This window comes from Eptesicus fuscus, chromosome 22 (genome assembly GCF_027574615.1).
Source record: "Eptesicus fuscus isolate TK198812 chromosome 22, DD_ASM_mEF_20220401, whole genome shotgun sequence".
Classification (NCBI taxonomy): domain Eukaryota; kingdom Metazoa; phylum Chordata; class Mammalia; order Chiroptera; family Vespertilionidae; genus Eptesicus; species Eptesicus fuscus.
This window is the reverse complement of record NC_072494.1, coordinates 21,227,789-21,249,225: the sequence shown is the minus strand read 5'-3', so window position 1 is coordinate 21,249,225 and position 21,437 is coordinate 21,227,789. Positions and strand designations below refer to the sequence as shown.

Here is a 21,437-nt window from a genome sequence, read left to right as displayed (position 1 = left end):
CTTTTCAAGATTCTTAGAAATGTTTGATGAAATAACTCACTATGCACTCTTTAAACATTTACTGATAGTCTAAAGTATGTCTGGCAGTATACTAGTAATGGGCACTGAGGAAATAAATATGAACAAGTCCCTCTGCTCAAAGAGTTCCTGGGTTTTGTGTTTACAAGATACGTATGACGGGTCCTTTGTAAATGTTAGATCTCTCTGGTAGTGAACATTATCACGTGGTGGAACATGGAGGGATGGGTGGTGTGTTAATTCGTGTGGGTGGTAGAGACGGAATATATGACATCATGGGACTTAATGGTCTCATCCATGCCACTGTAGAGTCCAAGTTTGATTGTCTCATATTAATTTTCCCCAACACAGACATGTTAATCAATTCCCTTATGTTTCTTTTTCTCTCTCCTTACCCTGCCTCTAAGGGGAATGCCTCTGTTACGAAGGTTACATGAAGGATCCAGTACACAAGCACCTTTGCATTCGGAATGAATGGGGGACCAACCAGGGGTAAGTGAGGGGATGGCACAGTAGCCAGTCCCCAGATGTCACCACTCTGTCACACAGGCCTGATGTGAAGCCACCACATGTAGGGAGACAGAGCTAAAGGGTGGTTATATTCTGAACAGCGAATGGATCAAAATGTCCTGCTGTGTTTCCATATTATACCATCTTAGTGATGTCCCTATCAGCTTTTTCTCCATTGACAAATTCAGAGATGACGTCTCTGACTCACAGCCCTCAGCTGGGATTTGAAAGTCAAGCTGTCCCTCTCCTCCTTGTAACAGCGCTGCCAGCCACAAGGATCCCACTGGCAGAATGTAGCTGCTGATTTGGTTGGAGGGACATGAAGCCACACGGACTCCCATATAGCTCTCCCAGGCTTGGCGAGCTTTGTGAGAGTGACCTGAGTGGAAACTAGTTTTCCTGGGGACTATCAGCAAGGGCGCATTGCAAGGACACAGGGTGTGCTTGGTGTTGAGTAATAGTATTCTTTGCCTGATCCCCAGTTAACAATTCTCTGTGAGACCTTTGCTTTCCCCCAAGAACACGTGACTGGGATAAAAAAGTTACCTTGCCTATTGCATCTTTCTTTTTTTCTATGAATTTTTATTGTGATAAAATATACATAATATCAATTTCACCATTTTAACCATTTCTCAGTGTAAATTTAGTGACATTATGTACATTCACATTATAGTGCAACCATCACCATTGTCCTCCTTCTATTGCTTTTTGAGAGCATATTTGTGTTTTGTTTTGGGTGCTGTGAGCTTGCTTTCTGCATTGGCTGGGTTGTGGAGGAGAGCAAGGAGAAAGGGCTTAATAAACACTAACTAATAACAACAATCAATGGAACCAGGGAAAACTAAAGAGAAATCAAGGCAAAAGCTATCTCGGAGTGATTGCTTGGAGTGCAGATTAGAAATGTGTTTGCTGCAGGACAGGGTGGAGAAAAGAAGCCACCATCATGTCACTCATTGCCGCGGGGCACTGGACCCCCTCTGTGTGATGCCGACGAGACCAAGCCTAGAATATTAGATGTAGTTCTGGACTCTCAGAGCAATAAATATGGAGACAAATGGGTGAGAGTTTGGAGAAGAGCAATAAAAATGATTGAAGAGCCCAGGGGAATGATTTATGATGAAGGGATAGAACTCAACGCGGAGAAGTTGGCCAGCTGATGACTAAGTCAGGGCATGATAGATGCCCGTAGATGTTAGGAGAGGGCAAATGTTCTGGAACGGGTTGAGGTTGAGGGATAAGGACAAGAGAGAATGAAGGTAGAGAAAGGAACTCTGAGTCACGGGTCAGAAAGCCTGGGGAAGTCAGAATGCCATGAAATGTTTCTGTTAGTGAAATTGAGGGATTGTTCCTTTTCCATTGAACTTGAGATCCTGTCAGAGAGGCCATCCACAAAAGTCAGAGGAAGGTGTTTGTAGGAGGGTAAACTCAGATGAGGTGGCTTGTTGTGGAAAGACTGGCCAGGAGGCTAGCAGATGTCCATTAAGGTCTGAATAAAGAGGGTCTCTGAAATGTTTGCATAGCTTCTGGGGAGCCAGGCTTTTTGCTTATGGGAAGACTAGAATTTCAGTTGACTGTGATTCTTATTGAGTAAAATATTGTAAAGGGTGATGGATAACCAGCTCTCTATCTCTTAGCCTGCAAACTTCTTACTGAAGAAAACAATGGCAAAATGTCATTTCGCTTTCTGCCCTGCATGATTCATGCTGGCTCTCCACAGTGATTGGATTTGGTGGCTAATGACTCAAGCCTCCACATCCCTTGCCTTGTAGACAAATCATGTGCGGATGGGCCTGACCTCACTTGGTAATTGCACACGGCTTTGTTGTTCCCTCTGGCTGTGTGTAGAGACAGTCTTTAGGATGTAGACAAAAGCCTCCAGGGAAATGGCGGAAGCCCCATGTTGGTGTCATTTAAAATAAGACAGGCTAAAGCACTGAGGTACTGACTGACAGGAACATTAGCCTCAGGAAACAGACAAGGAGACCTAATCTGTCATTTCCATCTCTAATTCCCATTATTCTCTGATCATCACTGTCTACGAGGTCTCATTTTGGACACTAATAAAATAATGGAGCAACTGTTGGGGGGGGCGGGGAGGGTGACTATCTTCAGAATAATGGAACCAGGAGTGATAAGCAGCATGAGTTTATGTGTATATAAAATAGTGCCAGACAGATGACTGCATTTTCCTCATAAAATGACAAGATAAATGAAAAGTGGAAGATGTCATACATCTTTATTTAAATCAGAGACCCGATGCCACGCTTCCTTAAATGATTCTTACAAAAGTAATCTAAATTGATTTGAAGGGGAAGACTGTCACCTGACTTGATAACTGCCTGACAGATTGCCAACTAATGATACGTATTGGGGTATGATGGGAAAATCAATGGTAGGCCTCCTTTTCCTGAATATTTTATTTAATGTTCCAGAAGGTGGAGGGAAGCAGCATGTGTGAGTATTTATGTTTTTACTTAGTATTCTCGGATTGCGTACATTAAAACAGCTGAACATTTTTTTGAGAACTGGCAGATCCTAGGCTAGTAGTAGTTCAAAGGAATTCCCTTGGGAAAAATCTTGGTTAATATACCGAGGGAAAGATAGCAATAAGCATTCATGACTTTCAGACAAGGAGGAAAATTGATCAAGGACACTAATACAAAAATATTACAAATGAGGCAGAGGAGTTGCACCTTTATCCAGCCTCTGCCTCATGCTCCGGTTTATCTGGACCCGCATGTGGGTCTGTGTGTGTGCATGTGAATGCATGTGTATGCATGTGTGTGTGCGTGCATACACTGGTTTGTTTATAGAAAGCCTTTCACCAGTACACGCCATTTATTCTCTCGCTCATTCGTGTTTTTAGCACACATTCATTTCATTACCTATTGTAGCCATGGATAAGCTAGATTTCTAATTATAAGAAGAAAGATGTGATGTATGCTGGAGAAGAACTAGTATCTAGATAAATGGGCACATAAGAAAAAATTACAGTGAATTATAAGATCTGTTAAAGGCAAGCAAAGGTCTGTGGGATTATGGCTTCAGGGGTGACTTATGTGAGGTGGGAGAATCTGGAATGGGCTTCATGGAGAAGTTAGATTTTGAAGTCTTCTATTTAATGGAAACAAAGGTAGTGCTAGGCCGAGGGAACAGCCTATGTTAAGGCAGGGAGAGAGAAGCAGCATGGTTTTCCATGAATGGCAAGTAAACAGCTCAATGTAGCTTAAGAGTGCAGTTTACAGAGAGAGGAGAGGCTGAGAAGGTGGGGAGGACTAAATCTCCACAAGCTCTTGCTCTTGGACATTGATGCTTGGGGCATAGGCCTCCAGAATTGGTAGCAGGATGGAGAAGTTCCAAGGTGTTTGTATATTTGGTGGGGCATTTTCTTACATTGTATTTCTGAACCCCTCAAAATAATTTAATTCTGAAAAGAAAACAAAAACTACAGCAAACACATATAAAATCTCTTGAGACTATCTAAATTTTTATTGATCTGGATTCTATAAGTAAAGCATAGACCTAAAATTATCCTGTAGATAAAGTTTTTCAAGACAAAACAGCAAATAATGACAGAATTGGGAACCATATGTGCAAGGCATGTGAATCAAGGGGGTTGCAACCATTTTTGCTGACTCTTGTTCTGCCAAAAATGGCCAAGGAGAAGCGAGGAGGGTGAGGCATTCACATTGGTATCTGGGTGGGGAGCCAGTCACTGTAGCTCACCCAGGTGATAGGATTCAGGTGGAAGATTATAAAGTCACTGAGCTCCTTACACAAGAAGCTCCTATTCACTAAAAGGAAAAATAGCTTCAAAAGGATGTAATAAAGTCATGGGTGACAGATTTCTCGTGAGTTATTAAAGAACATGCCTGCTTGAAGTTACATCCTTGGTCCATGAAGTTGGCAACAAAATTATTTCCAGCCACAGCAACCTGGCAACTCTGCTGCCTGACAGAGGGCCCAGGATGAAAGAAGGGTCCTACCCCAGCCTGGGCTTTGCCATGTGTCTGTCTAACCTGCGTGAATTCACTGAACAGCACCTCGGTCTCCCATCTCCGTGGTTGCGTACACACAGCCAGGGCCAGTTAGGGTCTCTTTGATATTTGTTTCCTAGAGCAACAAGGACAAATTGAAAATTTTCACAGATAAGTGAAAACAATAAATGAGGGTGGAGGAGGCAAAAGAGATTGATTGATATGAAAATATTAGAGGAGGAAAAACAAATTTATTTAGCTACTTTAGAGAATATTAAGGAAGACTATACTAGTGGTTTTTTGTTAAATTAAAAGTGTACCCAAGGGCCTCTAGATAACATTTTCCAGAACACCAGTATTAGATTAAATTCATGCATGTGAAGATTCCCGGTAAATAATAGTCTGATTTCTTATTCTGGCATCTCTGATACAGAGGGCAGCTCCAAGGAGATTCCGCCCGAGAGACCTATCGAATATCACTCACTTTCCGTGCTGAAGGTTGGTGATAGAGCGATAATTCATGAGAGGAGGAGGGCCCTACTGTGGGAAATGAACAGGTATTTCTCCAAGGTGTTAGGAGCTGATGTCAGGAATGGCCCTGCTCATCAGCACACCTCCTCCTCACACTGCCTACTCAGGAGGCAACACAATTTCCATGACGTCTCCAGATTAGTGCGCATGCACACACATGGACGCAGGTGCACACACACGTGTGCACATATATACACACAGACACAGCCCACGCTGCCTGAATATGTCCTTTCCATTGTCCCAGGATCTTAATCATTCTGTCCTGCTTCTGCAGCTCCTCCCTGCTGCTCACCCTTCCCTCCCCCAAGAATGACTGCTTAGGGATTCTAACTCTGTATGTGGAGCCAGTGTCCCACCACGGAGTTTAGTTTTCTCTTCTACCTGAGAGCGAGATGGTGTTTGTCATGGTCGCCTCAGTCTCTCTATCTTGCTCAGAATGCATGCTTGGCAGGAGGTGGTTCTATTTGGGCCTGAATGATGACCCCTGACATTTCCCTATAGTCTGCTCACAGAACAGTGGTCAGTGCCCCTGGGCAGGGTGCCTTTGCCTCGAGTACTGGGGATTGAGCGGAGATCAGCTTCCACGGATTATTCAAAATGATCCCAAACTCATCCTCGCTTCTCCTGGCCACCTAAAAATGAACAGGAGCTTCTAATCAAAGTGCAAATGCTGAGCCATTGCAGGCCAGTGATGAGAATGCTGAGCCCTCACTCGGATGCCAAGCTTGGTCTTGGACAGTGTTTGGCCTTCTGTGACCTGCCCCTTCTCTTCAAATGTGACTCAGATGGAGGCAGACAGTTCTATGTGACAGATGACATTTTCTGACTTTCCTTTCCTCATTTCTAGCTCATTATCTGGCTTTTATTCCCCTGCCCACATGCCCGTGTCACTGATGCCACTCACCTTGCTCCAGCCCCTCAGACAAGATTTGCTGGTCAGCCTACTGCTGCCCCTTTATCTCAGGGCGCCCTCCACCCCCACAGGCAACCGACCTGATTGTCCGTGCCCAGCTCTGGTCATTGCCATGCCATGCCCAAATGGGATTATCTCCTCATTAGCTCTTTTTATTCTCCTTTCCTCTGTTTCTGTGTGTTTGTGTCTGTGTGTGTTCACATGTGTGTGTGTCACTTTTTCTTATGATTCCTAACTTACTCACTTATTCCTAACAAGGGTTTCTGGTGTATTTATATGGCCCTTTATTTCTCATTCTTCTTTTCTTTCCTCCCATCTCCTTCTCTTCCTACAGGAGTTCATGTAAGTGTGCCTTTATCCCACCAATTTCAATGTCAAAACGAAGGAATCTCTTAGAATTCAAACTCGAGTCCCCAGGTTCACCTCTCTACAGAAGCCCCTGCTGTTGCCTGATTCCAGCTGAAACTTTGGGGCATAGAAGGGGGGAAAAGACCCTCCCTGGCAATCAGGCAGGAACTGAGGGATGGGCAATGGAGCTCCCCCTACTGGGGCCTCCTTGCCTTGCTTCATGGGCTCAGGTCACCCAGGTGGCTCTGGGAAACTCCACACTTTGTTCTCTATGAATTGGCCTCAGGAAGTCACATTGACTAGGGCAGTTTTGCTCAAGTGAAAACGTGTTTAACTTGACCCATTTTCACAAAAAGTGTGTGGTCAGTCAGCTAGCACAGATTTACACTCCGTTCATGGCAGATAGACATTTGGCTGGGAAGGCAAGTGAGAGCCTGCCTGCACCACTGCGGGCAGGGGAACTCTGACAAAGGCTGTATGTGTGCTGATGGGCACTTGTTCCTAATTTGCACAGACACTTGATGAGCTAGTGCCAATCCTGGCTGTGTCATTTTAGGCGATGCCCTTTGCTCCCCCTCTTAACCTTCCTGGTTACTCAGGACGACACATGAGCAAAACTGCCCTAGTCAATGTGACTCCCTGAGGCCAATTCATAGAGCAAACACTTAAGAATCAGCTTGGAGCTTATTTAAAATACTGATTTCCGACCTGCCCCCATAGCTTTTAAATTCATAGGTCTGGGAGAGGGCCCCCCCCATTGACTCTGAAGTACAGGCAGACTCAGAGCCCTTCCCAAGCAAGATGTGGTATCTCCAGACTCCTCGGAAGGGCATCGCTTACCAGAGGACCATCCTCTCCAATGAAAATAAGAACTAGTTTGTAGACTAGAGGCTGAGTACATCCTAAAGGATACCTGCATTTTACTGATTGGGAAATAGGGGGGCAGCAAGGTGAAGACACTTGTTCAAGGTCACATGGCTGATGGCCAGGCTTTATAGTGCAGGTGAGTAGTGGCAGTCACTCAGGTAAATTCACACTTCAGAGAGAGCACAGTGAGAAGAGCATATGACAGTCTGGACATCTGTGATCAGATGCTGATGAGAGGTTACCCATCTGCTTCTCTACACCCTCCTCCCCCAGGACTATGGGGACACATCTCTATCCCATCCTCCCCCCACCCCCTGGGACAAGCATCTGCAGTCCCCCTACAGTACTTCCCACACCCCAGAAGAGGGTACACACACCACAGTGTTCTCGCTGATGAGTCCAGTCACGGCACCAAGAGACTTATTTTAAACAGGGCCGGAGGTGGGAACACTCATATTTCCTGCAGCAAGACCAACCAGGTGAAAAAAAAAATCAACCTCAATTTACTCTCCCATCTGCTCAAGAATGGAAGATAAATTGTTTCAATTTTTATAGAAATGAATGTTTTATGTCTTGCCCATGCTTTTCAGATAGGGTCCTGAATTTATATATTCTACCGAATGCATGGATGTTTTCCACTGGGAATGCTGTCTGGACCACCAGCTTCCTTGGGTTTCGGTCTAAGAATACTAGGTCCGAGAGTGCTGTCACTTCCCCTGTCTTTGGAGAGCTTGGCTATTTCTCTTTTTTTCTTTAAAGTAAGTAGAAAAAAATCCACTCATTATTCCATGCTCAGAGAAAGCTACCATTACTATTGTGGCATATTTCCTCCCAGTTTCTTTTTGTATGCATCAAAAGTTTTGCTTCCCTCCTCAGTCTTGTGTGTATTTTTGTTCACTTGCATAGTGTCACAGTGAGCATGTATTACTTGTATAATCACAAAATTTGGGGGGGAAAGATAAAGGAGGAAGTTTCAAAAGTATCTTTGTGGTACATTGTTTTTCTCAAAACTTTCCATGGGAAGTTGTTCTTCAGGTCTAACTTAATACCCCCACTTTAACCTGATTTTGGAGGAAAGAAGAAAGTAGTTCAGGGTCTGGCATTTAGGTAAAAATATCCTCTAATATGAGCATGTCTGCAAGTCTGTATAACAGAGGGCTGAATGAACGCCAGGCAGTGACCCTGACGTTCAGGACAATATTTAAAGCAGTAGAACTTGAATGTCACTGAAGACTTTGAGCAGTCCCTTATAGAATGCAGGTTAATGGCTTTCATTTATTATTTTCATGTAATGCTGGGCTTAGTGTGTTTTTTTTTCTTAACCTCATCTCTACTCTGGATAAAAATTCTACAAACCAGTTAAGAGGTGAGCAGTTTGCAGTATTTCTGCCACCTCCCATCTCTGTGAAAATAATTTCAGGAAAAGTAATCTTAAGGTTTAGTCTTCCTATAGAAGCATTTTGGATTCCTGTTCAAACATTCATACTAAAATTATCTTCTCCTAATTTTGACTTTAGATAATTTCAGAACTTGGAGAACAAACATTTTGTCACTGCACATTTTTTTTTTACTTCATCTTTTTTCTTTATGTAAAAGCACTGCATGTAATTGGTAGAAAATATAGTAGAAGAAGAAAGAACACGCAGCAGTAAAAGGAAGAAAATCCAAGCCACCCAAAGTGTCATTCCCTGGAGAGAACATGCCCTGAACTTTTGTTTGTTTGGGTGTAATATTTTTTGACAAAAATTGCACCATGTTGTTATATCTCTTGCTTTGTCGTGTGTATGCACATGTTTCTATATTAACATATGCACCTCTCTCTCCCTCCCTCCCTCCCCATCTCTCTCTCTCCATATATAATGGGAAGGGTGCCTATTGTTTTTTGAGGCTCAGTGTTAAGGTGCCCAGAATCACACAGTGGAGAACAGACTGATGCCAACGTCGAGGCTCTTTTAATTAAACCATAATGCAACACAACAATTGCAATAATCTTTCCTTCTCATTGCTCTCCTTCCTACCAAGTTTATTAACCTTTCCCCACAGAGAATAGCATTGTTGGTTTGAGAAGATATAGCCCAAACCAACTGGGCTTTCTGTTGAGGTTGGCCTTTAGGTCTGAGACATTGGGATGCAGAAGGGTGCCCAAATTTCTGTCGTGCGGAACAGTGAAAGGAGACCCTAAACAGCTGCTCAAATGTAGCTCTGGCCCAGTCAGCCAAGGAGGTGGAGGATCCCCATGGGGCTGCCCAGACCACAGTTCTCACCATGGACTTCCTCTCACCCTGAAATACATCTGGGACCCCCTCGTTTGTAACCACAGGAGAAGGGTGACTTTAAATGCAGTGATTGCTCGCCATTGTGGGATGATGACAGATTGGGAATGTATTCCCCACCAGGAGAAACCTGCCTGGAGTTGAATTAGCATCAATAAGCCCTGGTACTTAGCATGCCTGGCCCTGTAGCATTCCCTACACTCTGCCCTTCGGCTACAGTAGTAATAGTAGTGATATTCAAATTAGTAATAATAGTAGCTGATGCTTGTATAATCCTTTTGATGCACCAGACACTCTTCTAAGTGCTTTTCATGTACGCATCAATTTAATTTTCATTTCAACACTGTGACGTAGAAACTATTGTCCCTATTTTACAGGTGAGTCAATTGAATATTGCAGCAATGTTGAGAGTCTCATAGGCAAGAAGAGGGAATTTTGGTTCCTAAAGAGAACTCCCTCTTGCCAAGCTTATCAAAGGCTACTGTTCTGAATCTCAGAATGAAAGCAGGAGAGAAGCTGCAATTCAGCCTTGAGGCTCTGGGAGAGGGAATCCAGAATGGATGCATAGATTAAAAGAATGACAAGTATGTAGTGCATAGTTAAGCATCTTTTTCAGAATGATGCAGAGTCCTAGGGGAAGTGACAAGTCATGGGAGAGACCTAGCTAGAGGCCCTAAAAAGGCCATTGGCTGCTGCCTAATTCAGGTAAAAAAGAAGCACACAGACATCCTGGGGGGCCACAGGCTGGTGACTGTCTGTGGGAAGCAGGCATCTGTTACTGAGGAGCTCTGTGCTATGGCTAATGTGAAATCATGGCCATGGGTGCAGGTCAAAATAGCCCAGTGTAGCAGAGGGCACAGTCCAGCCCGCACTGTGGACCCTGTCCAGGATTGTATTTGCCTATTACTGGCTCAAAAGTGTGAGAATAAAACACCTGGGCAGATCCTTGCTATTGGCCAAGATTTCAGAGACCTGTCCAGTGGGTCAGGAGGGACATCGGCACATATGAAGGATGGGGCCATCCATTTTCCCCAAGCTACTGGGACACGATCAGAGGTTTCTCTGGATATCGTTAACCAGACTTCACTTAATGGCCTTGGTCAAACTATTTCACCTAAGCCAGGAGGCTGTGGACACCTCACTTCCAAGAGGATTAATGTTCCCCTGCTCACATTTTTATCTGTGTGGGAGGCAGTGGTGCATAATGGGTAGAGTGCAGAGTTGCTATCAGACATACTTGGGCTCAAATCTTACACAGTCTCATTTCTTCTACTTCAGAGCCCTGTTGTTTTGGCTAGCTTCATAACTTTTTTAAAAATATATTTTTATTGATTTCATAGAGAGGAAAGGAGAGGGGGAGAGAGATAGAAACATCAATGATGGATCGGCTGCCTCCTGCATGTTCCCCACTGGGGATCGAGCCCGCAACCCAAGCATGTGCCCTGACTGTGAATCGAACCCTGACCTCCTGGTTCATAGGTCAATGCTTAACCACTGTGCCACCTTGGCCAGGCGCTTCATAACTTTTTTGAGCCTCAATTTCCTCACCGGTAAAAATAATAATAGTATCTACTTCATAGAATTATGAAGAAAACCTAAATGAAACATGTTGTATTGAATAATGTTACACCAGTTGTGTAAGCACTGAATACATGATGGCATTAAGGTTCCAGTCAATGATATTTTGCATTTGTCAAGGCCTCATTTTCATTCTTTGAACTGCCACCCACTGATGTGATCTTAACCTCAATTTGACCAGATGGGTTTAGAATAACCTACCTCTACCATTCAAATTCCACAAGGGCATAAACAATGTCTCTTATATATCATTACATTATCATACCCTAACACACTGTCTGGCACGTAATAGATGCTCAACAAATATTTGTTAAATAAATGAAGAAACATGTCCATCTTTGGGCAGGATTGCCACTGTTTTCTGATCATTGGATCTCTAGACTCTCTCCTCAGTGTCGGATCACCTCCTCAATGTCAGTAAGAATATTAGCTGAATCACTGTCAGTTCTGCACACTCAGAGCTGGGAGCCCACCTCAAGGTCACAACTTGACACTTGCTATAAAAATCCCTCCTACAGCCTTTTCGCAGATGCCACCAAACAATGTTCGAATACTCTCAGCAACAGGGGTTAAATTCTTTGAAAAGGCAGCTACCTCATTGTTGTAATGCAGATTCTTAGACAGTTTTTTAAGCTGAGCCAAAATATGTTTTCCTATAAATTTTCACCTCTATGGTCAGCTCTGTCCTTTGGGACAATAAAGAATATGTTGATTTTCATGGTCTATGCTGAGGACTGGTAGCTGGCTATGATGCCTTTGTGTGGATTAGAGAAATGTGCCCATCTGCTGCTGAGCCTGGGGTGGGTGCCTGTGAACAAATAGGTTACCATGAATGGGTGGGCTACCTGGTAATGTGTCATGTAATTGTGATGATCTCTTCAACAAGCCTTCTATTCTGAATATAGCTAATTCCATCAACTTTTTTTTAGACTGCAAGTTTTCTGAAAGAGCCTACTGTTTTCTGCCTCTTCCTAGTTTGTCATTTTACCTGTCAGTCTATGTTACCCAGGACTGATGAAATTGCTCTATAGCATATATCCTGCCTGTTTCTTCCTGTGCATTTTCTATTAATGAATTCAAGCTAAGCTTGTATTAGATCCTTTAAGAAAAGAGTCATAGTAATGGCCAACTAAAGATATTTTTAGAGGGACTGCTGTTAAAGAAAAAAAAAGGTATATTCAAGACAACATTTAATTGTCTTAACCTAGATTCAGGTCTTATATAAAAACCCTATTAAATTTTAGCTTTAGCCTGCTGAAATCCTTTGGATCTTGACTCTGTTATCCTATGTATTAGCTATCCCTCCTACTGTACATTATCTGTAAATTCAATTAACTCACCTTCAGTGACCTCCTCCAAGTATCTGATGAAATTGTAAAGAAAATACTACCAAGCCCTGCTCCTATCAGAGACCTTCCTGCAGGTTGACCTTGACCCCTCATATGAAACTTGTTGGTTTCCTTATTTAACTACACAGGAATTCACCAGATGTACAATCATTGAAGCCACATAAGTCTATCTAGTCCATATAAAAGATTATGTCAAGTGTCTGTCTCAGAATGGGTACTCAGTGCATCTTCTAAACCAGTGAATGAATTCCTCTCTAAAACCAAGGTAGGTGATTCCTGTGGCACCCTTTAAAATGCCAACCTAGAGGTGCCATCAGAAATGGTCATGAGCTTAGTGTGGGACTCCTACTTGTCAGTGAATTCCTTCCAGCTCTTAGACATCTTTGCATTCTTGTGGGTTTTGTTTTTTTGACATTTTTTTTTATTGAGGTATTATATGTGTACGTATCTTACCATCACCCCCCCGCCACTTGTGGGGTTTTTTTTTAATATTGATCCATCCTCTTTCCCTAAAGAGCTAAAAGTCATTAAAAATTTGCCTCCACACTTTTCATGTGGCTCTTAGGCTATCTTTTCCTTCATGCAGGGTTTTCTTTCTGCTTTTACCTTTATTAGCATGTATTTTTTGCTGAATTTACTCCCAGGACATGAGTTTTTGTTTCTTCTAGTGTGTGTGTGTGTGTGTGTGTGTGTGTGTGTGTGTGTGTGTACACAACCTCTTCTTTTGGTTTAGAAATAATCTGCTGTTTTCCAGTAAGGATCATCACCATGTGGCAGGGAGAGCTCATGCATGAACTCTGTAAGCTCTGCCCCGCATCTTGGGAGCTTTGTTTACCTGGATGTGCTCAATGACCAGAAACTCTGCACCCCTACCCTGAAGCTCAGCATTCCTCTCTGCATTTTTGAGCACATTTAGCAACAATTCAGCACTCCTTTTGGCCTGGACACACCTACCAACTCCACCATTGTAATGACGGAATGGCACATATTGCTTTTGCAAGGTGACATCCTTCAGATACTTGGTGGTTTTTTATGTATGCACTGAAGGCCCAGCGCATGAAAATTTATGCACTGGAAGCGGGGGTCCCTCAACCTGGCCTGCCCCCCTCACAGTCCGGGAGCCCTCAGGGGCGGGAGACGACCTGGTGATCAGGAGAAGGCAACGCCCCATCACACCTCTGCTGCTGCCACTGCTGGCAGCACAAACCTCAGCTGGCCCTGGTTACCTGAGCCTCGGGTGGCCCTGGGTGGCTGGGCAGCTGCCATCCGAGGCTTGCCTGTGCCTCGGGCTGGCCCTGGGCGGCTGGGGAGCTGAGGGGAATGGTGGACTTCAGAGGTAGGTGGTAGGTGGCCTTGTTGTGCACCTGCCGCCCCAGCAAGGCTGAGGGGACTGGGCGCTGTCATTTTGTGGCTGTGGGCGCCATCATCTTTGTGATGGCGTGAGGGTCAATTAGCATATTCCCTCTTTATTAGATAGGACTAGAGGCCCAGTGAACGAATTTGTGCATGGGTGGGATCTGGCCGACCTGGCCCCAATCGGGCGGATTGGCGCTGGGTCGGCTGGGAGAAGGGGCCATGGATGATTGGCTGGCGGGCCCTGCCCCCAATTGGGGTTGGTGGGGGGTGCTGATCGGGGCCAGCAGCCTGGGGGAGGGGCCATGGGTGGTTGGCCACTGGCCCTGCCCCTGATCGGGGTGGGGGTACCGATCTGGTGTGGGGCCGGGCGGGGGGAGGGCCTGCAGGAGATTGGCTGGCCATCCCCACCCACTGTTGGGGTTGGGGGGACGATCAGCGGTGGGGCCGGCCGAGGAGAGGGGCTGCAGGAGGTTGGCCAGCCAGCCAGCCAGCCAGCCTCACCCCCTATTGAGGTGGGGTGGCGATCAGGGGCAGGGCTGGCCACGGGGAGGGGCTGCAGGCTGATCAGGGTGGTGGGGGCCCATGAGGGCGTGGCCGGTTGGGGGGAGGGGCTGCAGGAAGTTGGCCACCCAGTCCCGCCCCCTTGGGATGGGGGTGTGCAATCAGGGGCAGGCCGGCCAGAGGGAGGGCCTGCGGGCCTGTTGTGATGGGGTGGGCTGATTGGGGGACTTGGCTGGCCAGGGGGAAGGGAGAGGGCGTTTGGCCGGCAGGCCCTGCTTGCTCTTGATGGGGTGGGAGAGTCTGATCAGGGGCAGGCTGGCAAGGGGGAGGGGCTGCGAGGTTGGCCGCCAGCCCCACCCGCTGATAGCTGATCAGGCTGGTTTGCTGGCCACAGTGGGCGTCATAGCAACTGGTTGTTAGGTCGTTATGGCTGTTAAGATAGCTGCCTTTTTATATTGGCTGTTAAGGTAGCTGCCTTTTTATATATAGAGATACCCTTGATGGCCTGGGCCAGTGGTCGGCAAACTCATTAGAGTCAACAGAGCCAAATATCAACAGTACAACGATTGAAATTTCTTTTGAGAGCCAAATTTTTTAAACTTAAACTTCTTCTAACGCCACTTGTTCAAAATAGAGTCACCCAGGCTGTGGTATTTTGTGGAAGAGCCACACTCAAGGGGCCAAAGAGCCACATGTGGCTTGCGAGCCGCAGTTTGCTGACCACGGGCCTGGGCAGTTTCACAAGTCTTCTTAAAGTGAACATGGAGATTTCAACCTCTTGCCTTGCTTGATTTTGTGGGGTTTTCTAAGTTGAGTGAATAGTGAACCATTTCCAGAGGTCACCTCTGGCTGCTTTCGGGAAGAGTAGTTCATGGGGTTTTATCTCATTCAGAGTATTGCTTTACCAGGAGTTCTAATGATGTGACTATGAACAGCAGAAGAAAAGCTGATAACAGTATCTAATATTTCCTGAGAGTTTACTGTGCCTGGCACATTTCTAAGAGCTTTCTATGCGTTACTCTTACCATAACTCTTAAACCTATCCCCTTTTTTCAGATGAGGAAACTGAGGCACAGATAAGTTTGGTAACTTCCCCAAGGGTAAGTGGTATAATTGGGATTCAAATCTAGGCAGTTTCTCTGGAGCCTGCACTTAACCCTTAGGTCGCCACCTGCACTCTGTGGACAAGCAGACTTGTGGGTGGCAAAAGCCCCTTCTTGTGTCTTGCGCCTCCCCCACAGTCCCTGCTTGGATGCACAGCAGGCTGTGAGTCAGAAAACTGGTGTGGCAGCAGGCATGGTAGTCAGGATTGCCCTGCAGCCCAGCCCATGTTCTTGGTTCTCAGCTATGGGGGATTGAGCTCATGTGATCATCTCTCCATGGTGAGGAGCTTAATGGGTTTTCCTCCAAGGTCCTAGGAGCATTTGCACTTTGAAAGAAGCCTGTGGAAAGGTGGAGTTCAGTCTCGAGGAATAAACTGCTCCAGGCATCAGTAAAGTACATTTAGAGTTATTCGAGGTGCTCCATGAGAGGACAGAGAGGAGATCCATGTGTCATGGGCTCCTTTGACGGGCCAGGCACTCTCTCTTTTACTTTATATCTGTTACCTTGTTTAAATAATAATAGGTAATATTTTCTGAATGCTTTCTGATTGACAGGTGTTATGTGTAAATGCTTTAGGGGTGCTTATATAATTCCCTCCTCACATCTTACAGATGATAAAGCCATGGCACAGACAAGTCTAGTAACACTCAAGAGCACATAGTAGGAATGGAAGGAGATGGAATGGCCCCAGCATTACATCTGGCTCTGTGTCCAGACTTTCAGTGTGATGAGTGAGAACAAGTATGGCCAATGGGTAGCCTCTCAGGATAGGTCCCTCCCAGCACTCAAGGCTCCGGCATTGGTTTCCACCCCGATTGAGCTTCCTACTCTTAACCACACTTCTTTGTTTACTCTACCTTCTCCCCATGTTTGCTCAGGACATTTCTTCCCCTCTGGTTTCCCCCCTACAATGCCTGCCTCCTAATTAATTCTATTCATTCTCCAAGGTACAGCTCAAACATCTTCATAATGCCTTCCCTAGTTCCCCAATGGGAAGCTGTCTCTCCTTTGGCCTGCCTCAAGTCTGTAATTCTCTCTTGTGTCCACAGCCACATTTGCCTTGTGTTATTCTATCTCTAGACTCATCTTGACCCTCATAGACTCTAAGAGTATTGGAGCAATGGCTTAATTTTGAGCCTCATTCTCACGTACACAATGTCTTGCACATAGTAGGTCCTCAAAAACAGAATAATTACTACTGGTGGGATTTCAAGTATTATGGCAGGTATTTATTTATGTTGGGGCCAGAAGGAGGGCACATCTTTATCCTACTCACAGCACATCACTTCCATTGAGGACTTCCTCTGAGCCAGACCCCTATTTCATCCTCACAGCAGTCCTGGGAGGTTCTACCCATTACGAGTTTAAATACACATTGAACAAAATGGTTAAGACTGTAGAAGTGGACACCTGATTCCAAATCCTGCTTGTACCATTTCCCGGCTCTTCCCACTTTTTTTGGGCAAATTACATAAACTCTGTGCCATAACTCTTCCCCTGTGAATTGGGGATAGTAATACCTAAGAGGGAAATAGGAATCTTGGAAGATGAGAGTATCTAGATCATGGGAGGTGCTTGGTAATACCAGGTATTAGTGGTTTAGGTGGCCCTTCCAAATCAGGGGACCCAGCCTCAGGTATTTAATACTTGTCATGGGTTGGTTTTCAGGAAAGAGATCCTGCTTCCATTATTTAAACTCTCCATTTTGACCACTTGCCAGCCTGGGTTTTTTCACTGGTTGGGTTTTTACTTTTCTCTTTCTCTTGGTCAGCATCAAAGTAGTTATCCTGAAAACACGCTTCTGCCTCTTCTGGTCTTCAAAAGCTTTGTCATTCCTTCCCCAAACTGTGCTTTCCACCAGGCAGTGCTTGGCTTTGTGGAAAGCACCAGCCTAAACTCAAGTCTCCTGCTTAATTACACTGCAATCAGATTTTCCACGAAAGCCCCTAGCGTGGCAGGATGCCCTCTTTGAAGTCATTAGTCTTCACAGCAGGGAGAGTACATCATCAAAGACTGCGTTTCCCAGCAGCCCCTGCTGCGCCCTTGTGCACCCAAGGATTGTGGAGGGAGTGAGCTGAAAGCCTGCAAGTACATTAAGTCCGCTGTTCTCTCCTCTGGTCCTGAACTGAGATTTTCTTTGAACTGAAGCCCACGGTGAGGGCTGGCGATGCTATCGCAAAACCTCTCCCCATTCTTTCAGTTTTAACCACTTTAGCAATTAAACTTGCTAGGTCCAGGGATGTGGAATGTAGGCCATGGTTAAGGTTCCAGTTGGTGATCTAAGGTGCTGTGAAATGGGGGTGGGAAAGGAGAGAAAGTGATACTGAGAATGTACTTGATAGTGGCTGTGAGCAATCTGCTGTGAAGTTAAAGTTTTCTGTGTGTGTGTGTGTGTGTGTGTGTGTGTGTGTGTGTGTGTAAGATGGGGAGACAAAGAGACAGAAAATTTGGACTTGACTCAAATAAACCTAGATTTTCATCTCAGCATTGCCTCTTTTTTTTTTGCCATTTACCTGGGTAGCCTCTTTATTTCTGACTTTCAGTGGCTTGATCCCTTGGAAGCTCAGGGACTATGGTAAATGAAATGTTTAGCAACCTTTTCCTTAGGCCTGGATTTTAGATTTTCTGCGTGGACCTGGGCACTGAAGTCCTAGGCCTCAGAGCAGACTGATTTGCTCTGTTTCAGAAGATCAGCTGGTGGAGCAATGTCATGGAATTCTTAAAGGGGGTGTTTGCTTCCAGACCTCTGGAGGGCCTTGCCAAGAACCAAGAGGTGCCCCCTAGTGGATGCCAGCATTTAGTATCTCTTCTCCACTGTCCTGTTTATCTCATTGACTCCACATACATGGAGTTTCATCCGCATCACACTTTCTCGGGCCAACACTTTATCCCTCACTTGTGCCACCATGATAGGCTTCTCAACTGGCTTGCTGCCCCATGACATGTCCCTTCGCTCCAGGCACCAAAGAGATCTATGCAAAAGAGTTTTCCATTTCATGTACTGCCAAAACTCATCAGTGAAACTTATGATCCTACACAATAAGTTTGGAGCTTTCTAAGGTGGCCTACAGGCTCTTTCTGACTTGGTTCCTGCCATCCTTTTCAGCCCAGCATCTCCAATCACTCTCTTTCCAGAATTTTAAGTTCCAGTGACATCTAATCTGTTGTAGAGTCTGTGCACTCCATGCTATATGCCACATGTCTGGGCATTTGCTTGTGGGGTGTGCTGTGCCTGGGATGTTTTTTCCTGCTCCCCTCCCTAGCCCACTCCAAACTTTTCTGGCTACTCCCTCCCTACTTACTGTTTAAGTCTGCATTTACATAGCCCCTTGAAGACAAACACCTGATGCTACCTAATCTTTATAAAGTGACCCTCTCCTGTGATCCTGTGACCCCATCATATCTCTGCATTGTTTTCACATTATAATTGTAATGATCTGATAACTCTGTAATCATCTGTTCATGTATCTGCCTCTGCCTGTACTATCCTAGCTTGTTACAAGTTCCTCAGGTTCAGGACTGTGTCTTATTCATCTTTGTAACCATATGGCATTTCCCCATCACATTCAGTGTTAAGCACTGAATAGATGTTTGTTGAATGAATAAGTGATGGTTGCATATAGGATCATAACGTGCAAGTTTTGTGCAAACCTCTGCATGATTTTCTCTGTGCATTTTCTGGTGCTTAGGTCTCTCTGTCCACAAAAGAGAAGTCAGCTTATTTATATTTAATATTAGGCATGATGTTCTTTTCTGAATTAGCTCATCTATTTCCCAAGTGCCACTAAAGTAGGGTGCATCCTCATTCATTCATTCGAAAAACATTTACCTTCCATATCTCAGGGTTTAAGTGCTTGGGGGGAAAAAAGAGATGAGTAATAATAGCCAACAATCATGTAGGGCTTATTATGTACTAGGCACTGTTCAAAGCACTTAATATTAATTCATTTAATCTGCACAACAACTGTATGAAGTAGGTACTATTACTACCCACCCTTATTTTAAAGTTGAAGAAATTAAAGAGCAGAGACTATCCTCGCCAGAGTATCCTAGAAACAAAGCTTATATGCTAAGGTTTCTGAGGAAGGTACAACTCCAGGGTAGCAAGAGTGAGGGGGCAAGATAATGGAGATAGGGAAGGGAGAAAAGCAAAGACAGGTGATGCTGGCCACAGTGTATAAGATGCCAGTTTTTGGACACAGAGGATGCAGTGTAGAAAAGTCTGGAAATCTGTACCTCCAAACAGTCTATGGGAAGGGAGAGGAACTTATATGCTGGTTCTTTCCAGTCCATAGTTCTGATGGGGGTATTAACTTCCATGATCATCCTCAATGTTAGATTGAAGGGAGCCTATGCTACACACACACACACACACACACACACACACACACACACAAAATCCAGATGAGGCTCTGATAGGGGACAAACTTGAGTAAGGAAGTTCCATCAGAATTATAATAAAAATTCACATTTGGCAAATATCAATGTATAATATGCAGGAAGTATAGGATATAAGAGAGTTTATTATAGGAAAGTTGGAGTCTGACTATAAATATAGTCGAATGAATGAATAAAGGAATGAAGGAATGAATAAGTGATTGAATGAAAAGTTTAGATGAATTAAAGAATGAAGAGGAAGCATCCCAAAGAGTGACTGAGACAGGAGCAATAGGGGGAACCAGCATAGTCCTGAAATGGCTCCACTGATAACAAAGTATTAATGCAAGTGGACAGTGTCTCTAGCCCTGGCAAGAGGACAACCTAGTAGAGCCCCCACTGACCCTTTACTATTGGTGAGATGGGTGCAGCCAGACTATAGCTGGTGGTTTTCTGAAAGGAGAGTTTTCTTAGGTTTTTGGTTTGTGTGTGTGTGTGTGTGTGTGTGTTTTGTTTTTGTTTGTTTGTTTGTTTGTTTTTTGGCAAGGAAGAGGGAGGGAAGGTAGTGTTTAAGGATAAATATTATCCTTCTATTTACTTATAACTTCTGTTCCAAGAAAATTCCCATAACAATCTTGATTTCCTGTTTTGCTCCTCATCTCTGCTGTCGTGAATTTAAAAGTCTTCCCTGGGGTTCCATAGCACCTACATGCAGCAAAATGAGAGCTCAATTCAGAATAACCATTGGTATTCTTGTCTGTTTCCCAACTGGACTGTACAGCAGTGGCATACTCCTTAAGGACATAGCCCTTACCTTTTTTATTTTGGCTTTTTTGGTCTTGTTTTTGTCTATGATGCTTAGTCCTCTTAATCCTACAGAATAGGTGTCCAATAAACACTAACTCCATCACAGAATCAGTGAACCAATAGTGCCAGGTGGTTGATAGTTCCACTGTAGTCACTTTCAGAGAAGAGAGACAGACATTTTTCTTGCTCTTCTGAGTCTGTCTATTCTTATACCTGTGTCCAAAGCAATACCTGATAATAGAGACTGCAACAAAGATCATCTCAGAAGAGACAACAAATCTTATTGGAAAGAGAGGAAGGGAGACAGTAGTTTCTTTTGTCATTTTATTCTAGACAGTTGAGAAGGATGCTTTCAGATCCTCATCTAGCTGCCTTTTCATGCAGTAGCCACAGGGGTCCAACTAGGTTTCCTTAATGAGTTTGGGAGCAGAATTCTCACTCTTGCAGGTCACCTTTGTAACTCTTCCACAATGTTCAAGGCACATGTTTTTTTCTTAAAGGCAGGTTTAACCCAGGAGGTCACTTTTTTCATTTTCTTCCATTTCTTCCAGACCAGTATTTAGCACTCAGGAGAGGCAATGAATCTGGATGGGATCAATTTCAATTCCCTTCTTTTGGTCCAATTTAGAGGCCAGGGGAATGTTCTGATTGATAACAGAAATAACTGCCATCTTTTTGGGCCCCTACTCTGTGCTTACCGAGAACTTTACTTACACTTTACTTCCATGGTTCCCTAACTATGCAACGAGGGGATAACACAGAAATCTTATTGGGGCTCTATTGTTGAAGGAAAACAGGTGTATCTGTCAGATACCACAAACTAATTTCAGTTTTATGGATATTATTTTTTTGAAATGGTTCCTCAGTTGTCAGGATGCAAATACTTACCAAGTTATTTGTATCTAACTACTTAACAAATGAAAGTAGT

General features: G+C 44.5%; 1 protein-coding gene across 2 annotated transcripts in view; it reads left to right on the top strand.

The window, feature by feature from the left end:
- The window catches only part of ASTN1 (astrotactin 1), a 267,479-nt gene that overhangs the window by 138,814 nt on the left and 107,228 nt on the right, over window positions 1-21,437 (top strand). For both annotated transcript variants that reach the window (XM_008145884.3, XM_028152060.2), the window contains exon 8: window positions 426-510. In XM_008145884.3, the coding sequence (XP_008144106.2) occupies window positions 426-510 (85 nt within the window). The remainder of the gene's footprint in view (window positions 1-425; window positions 511-21,437) is intronic.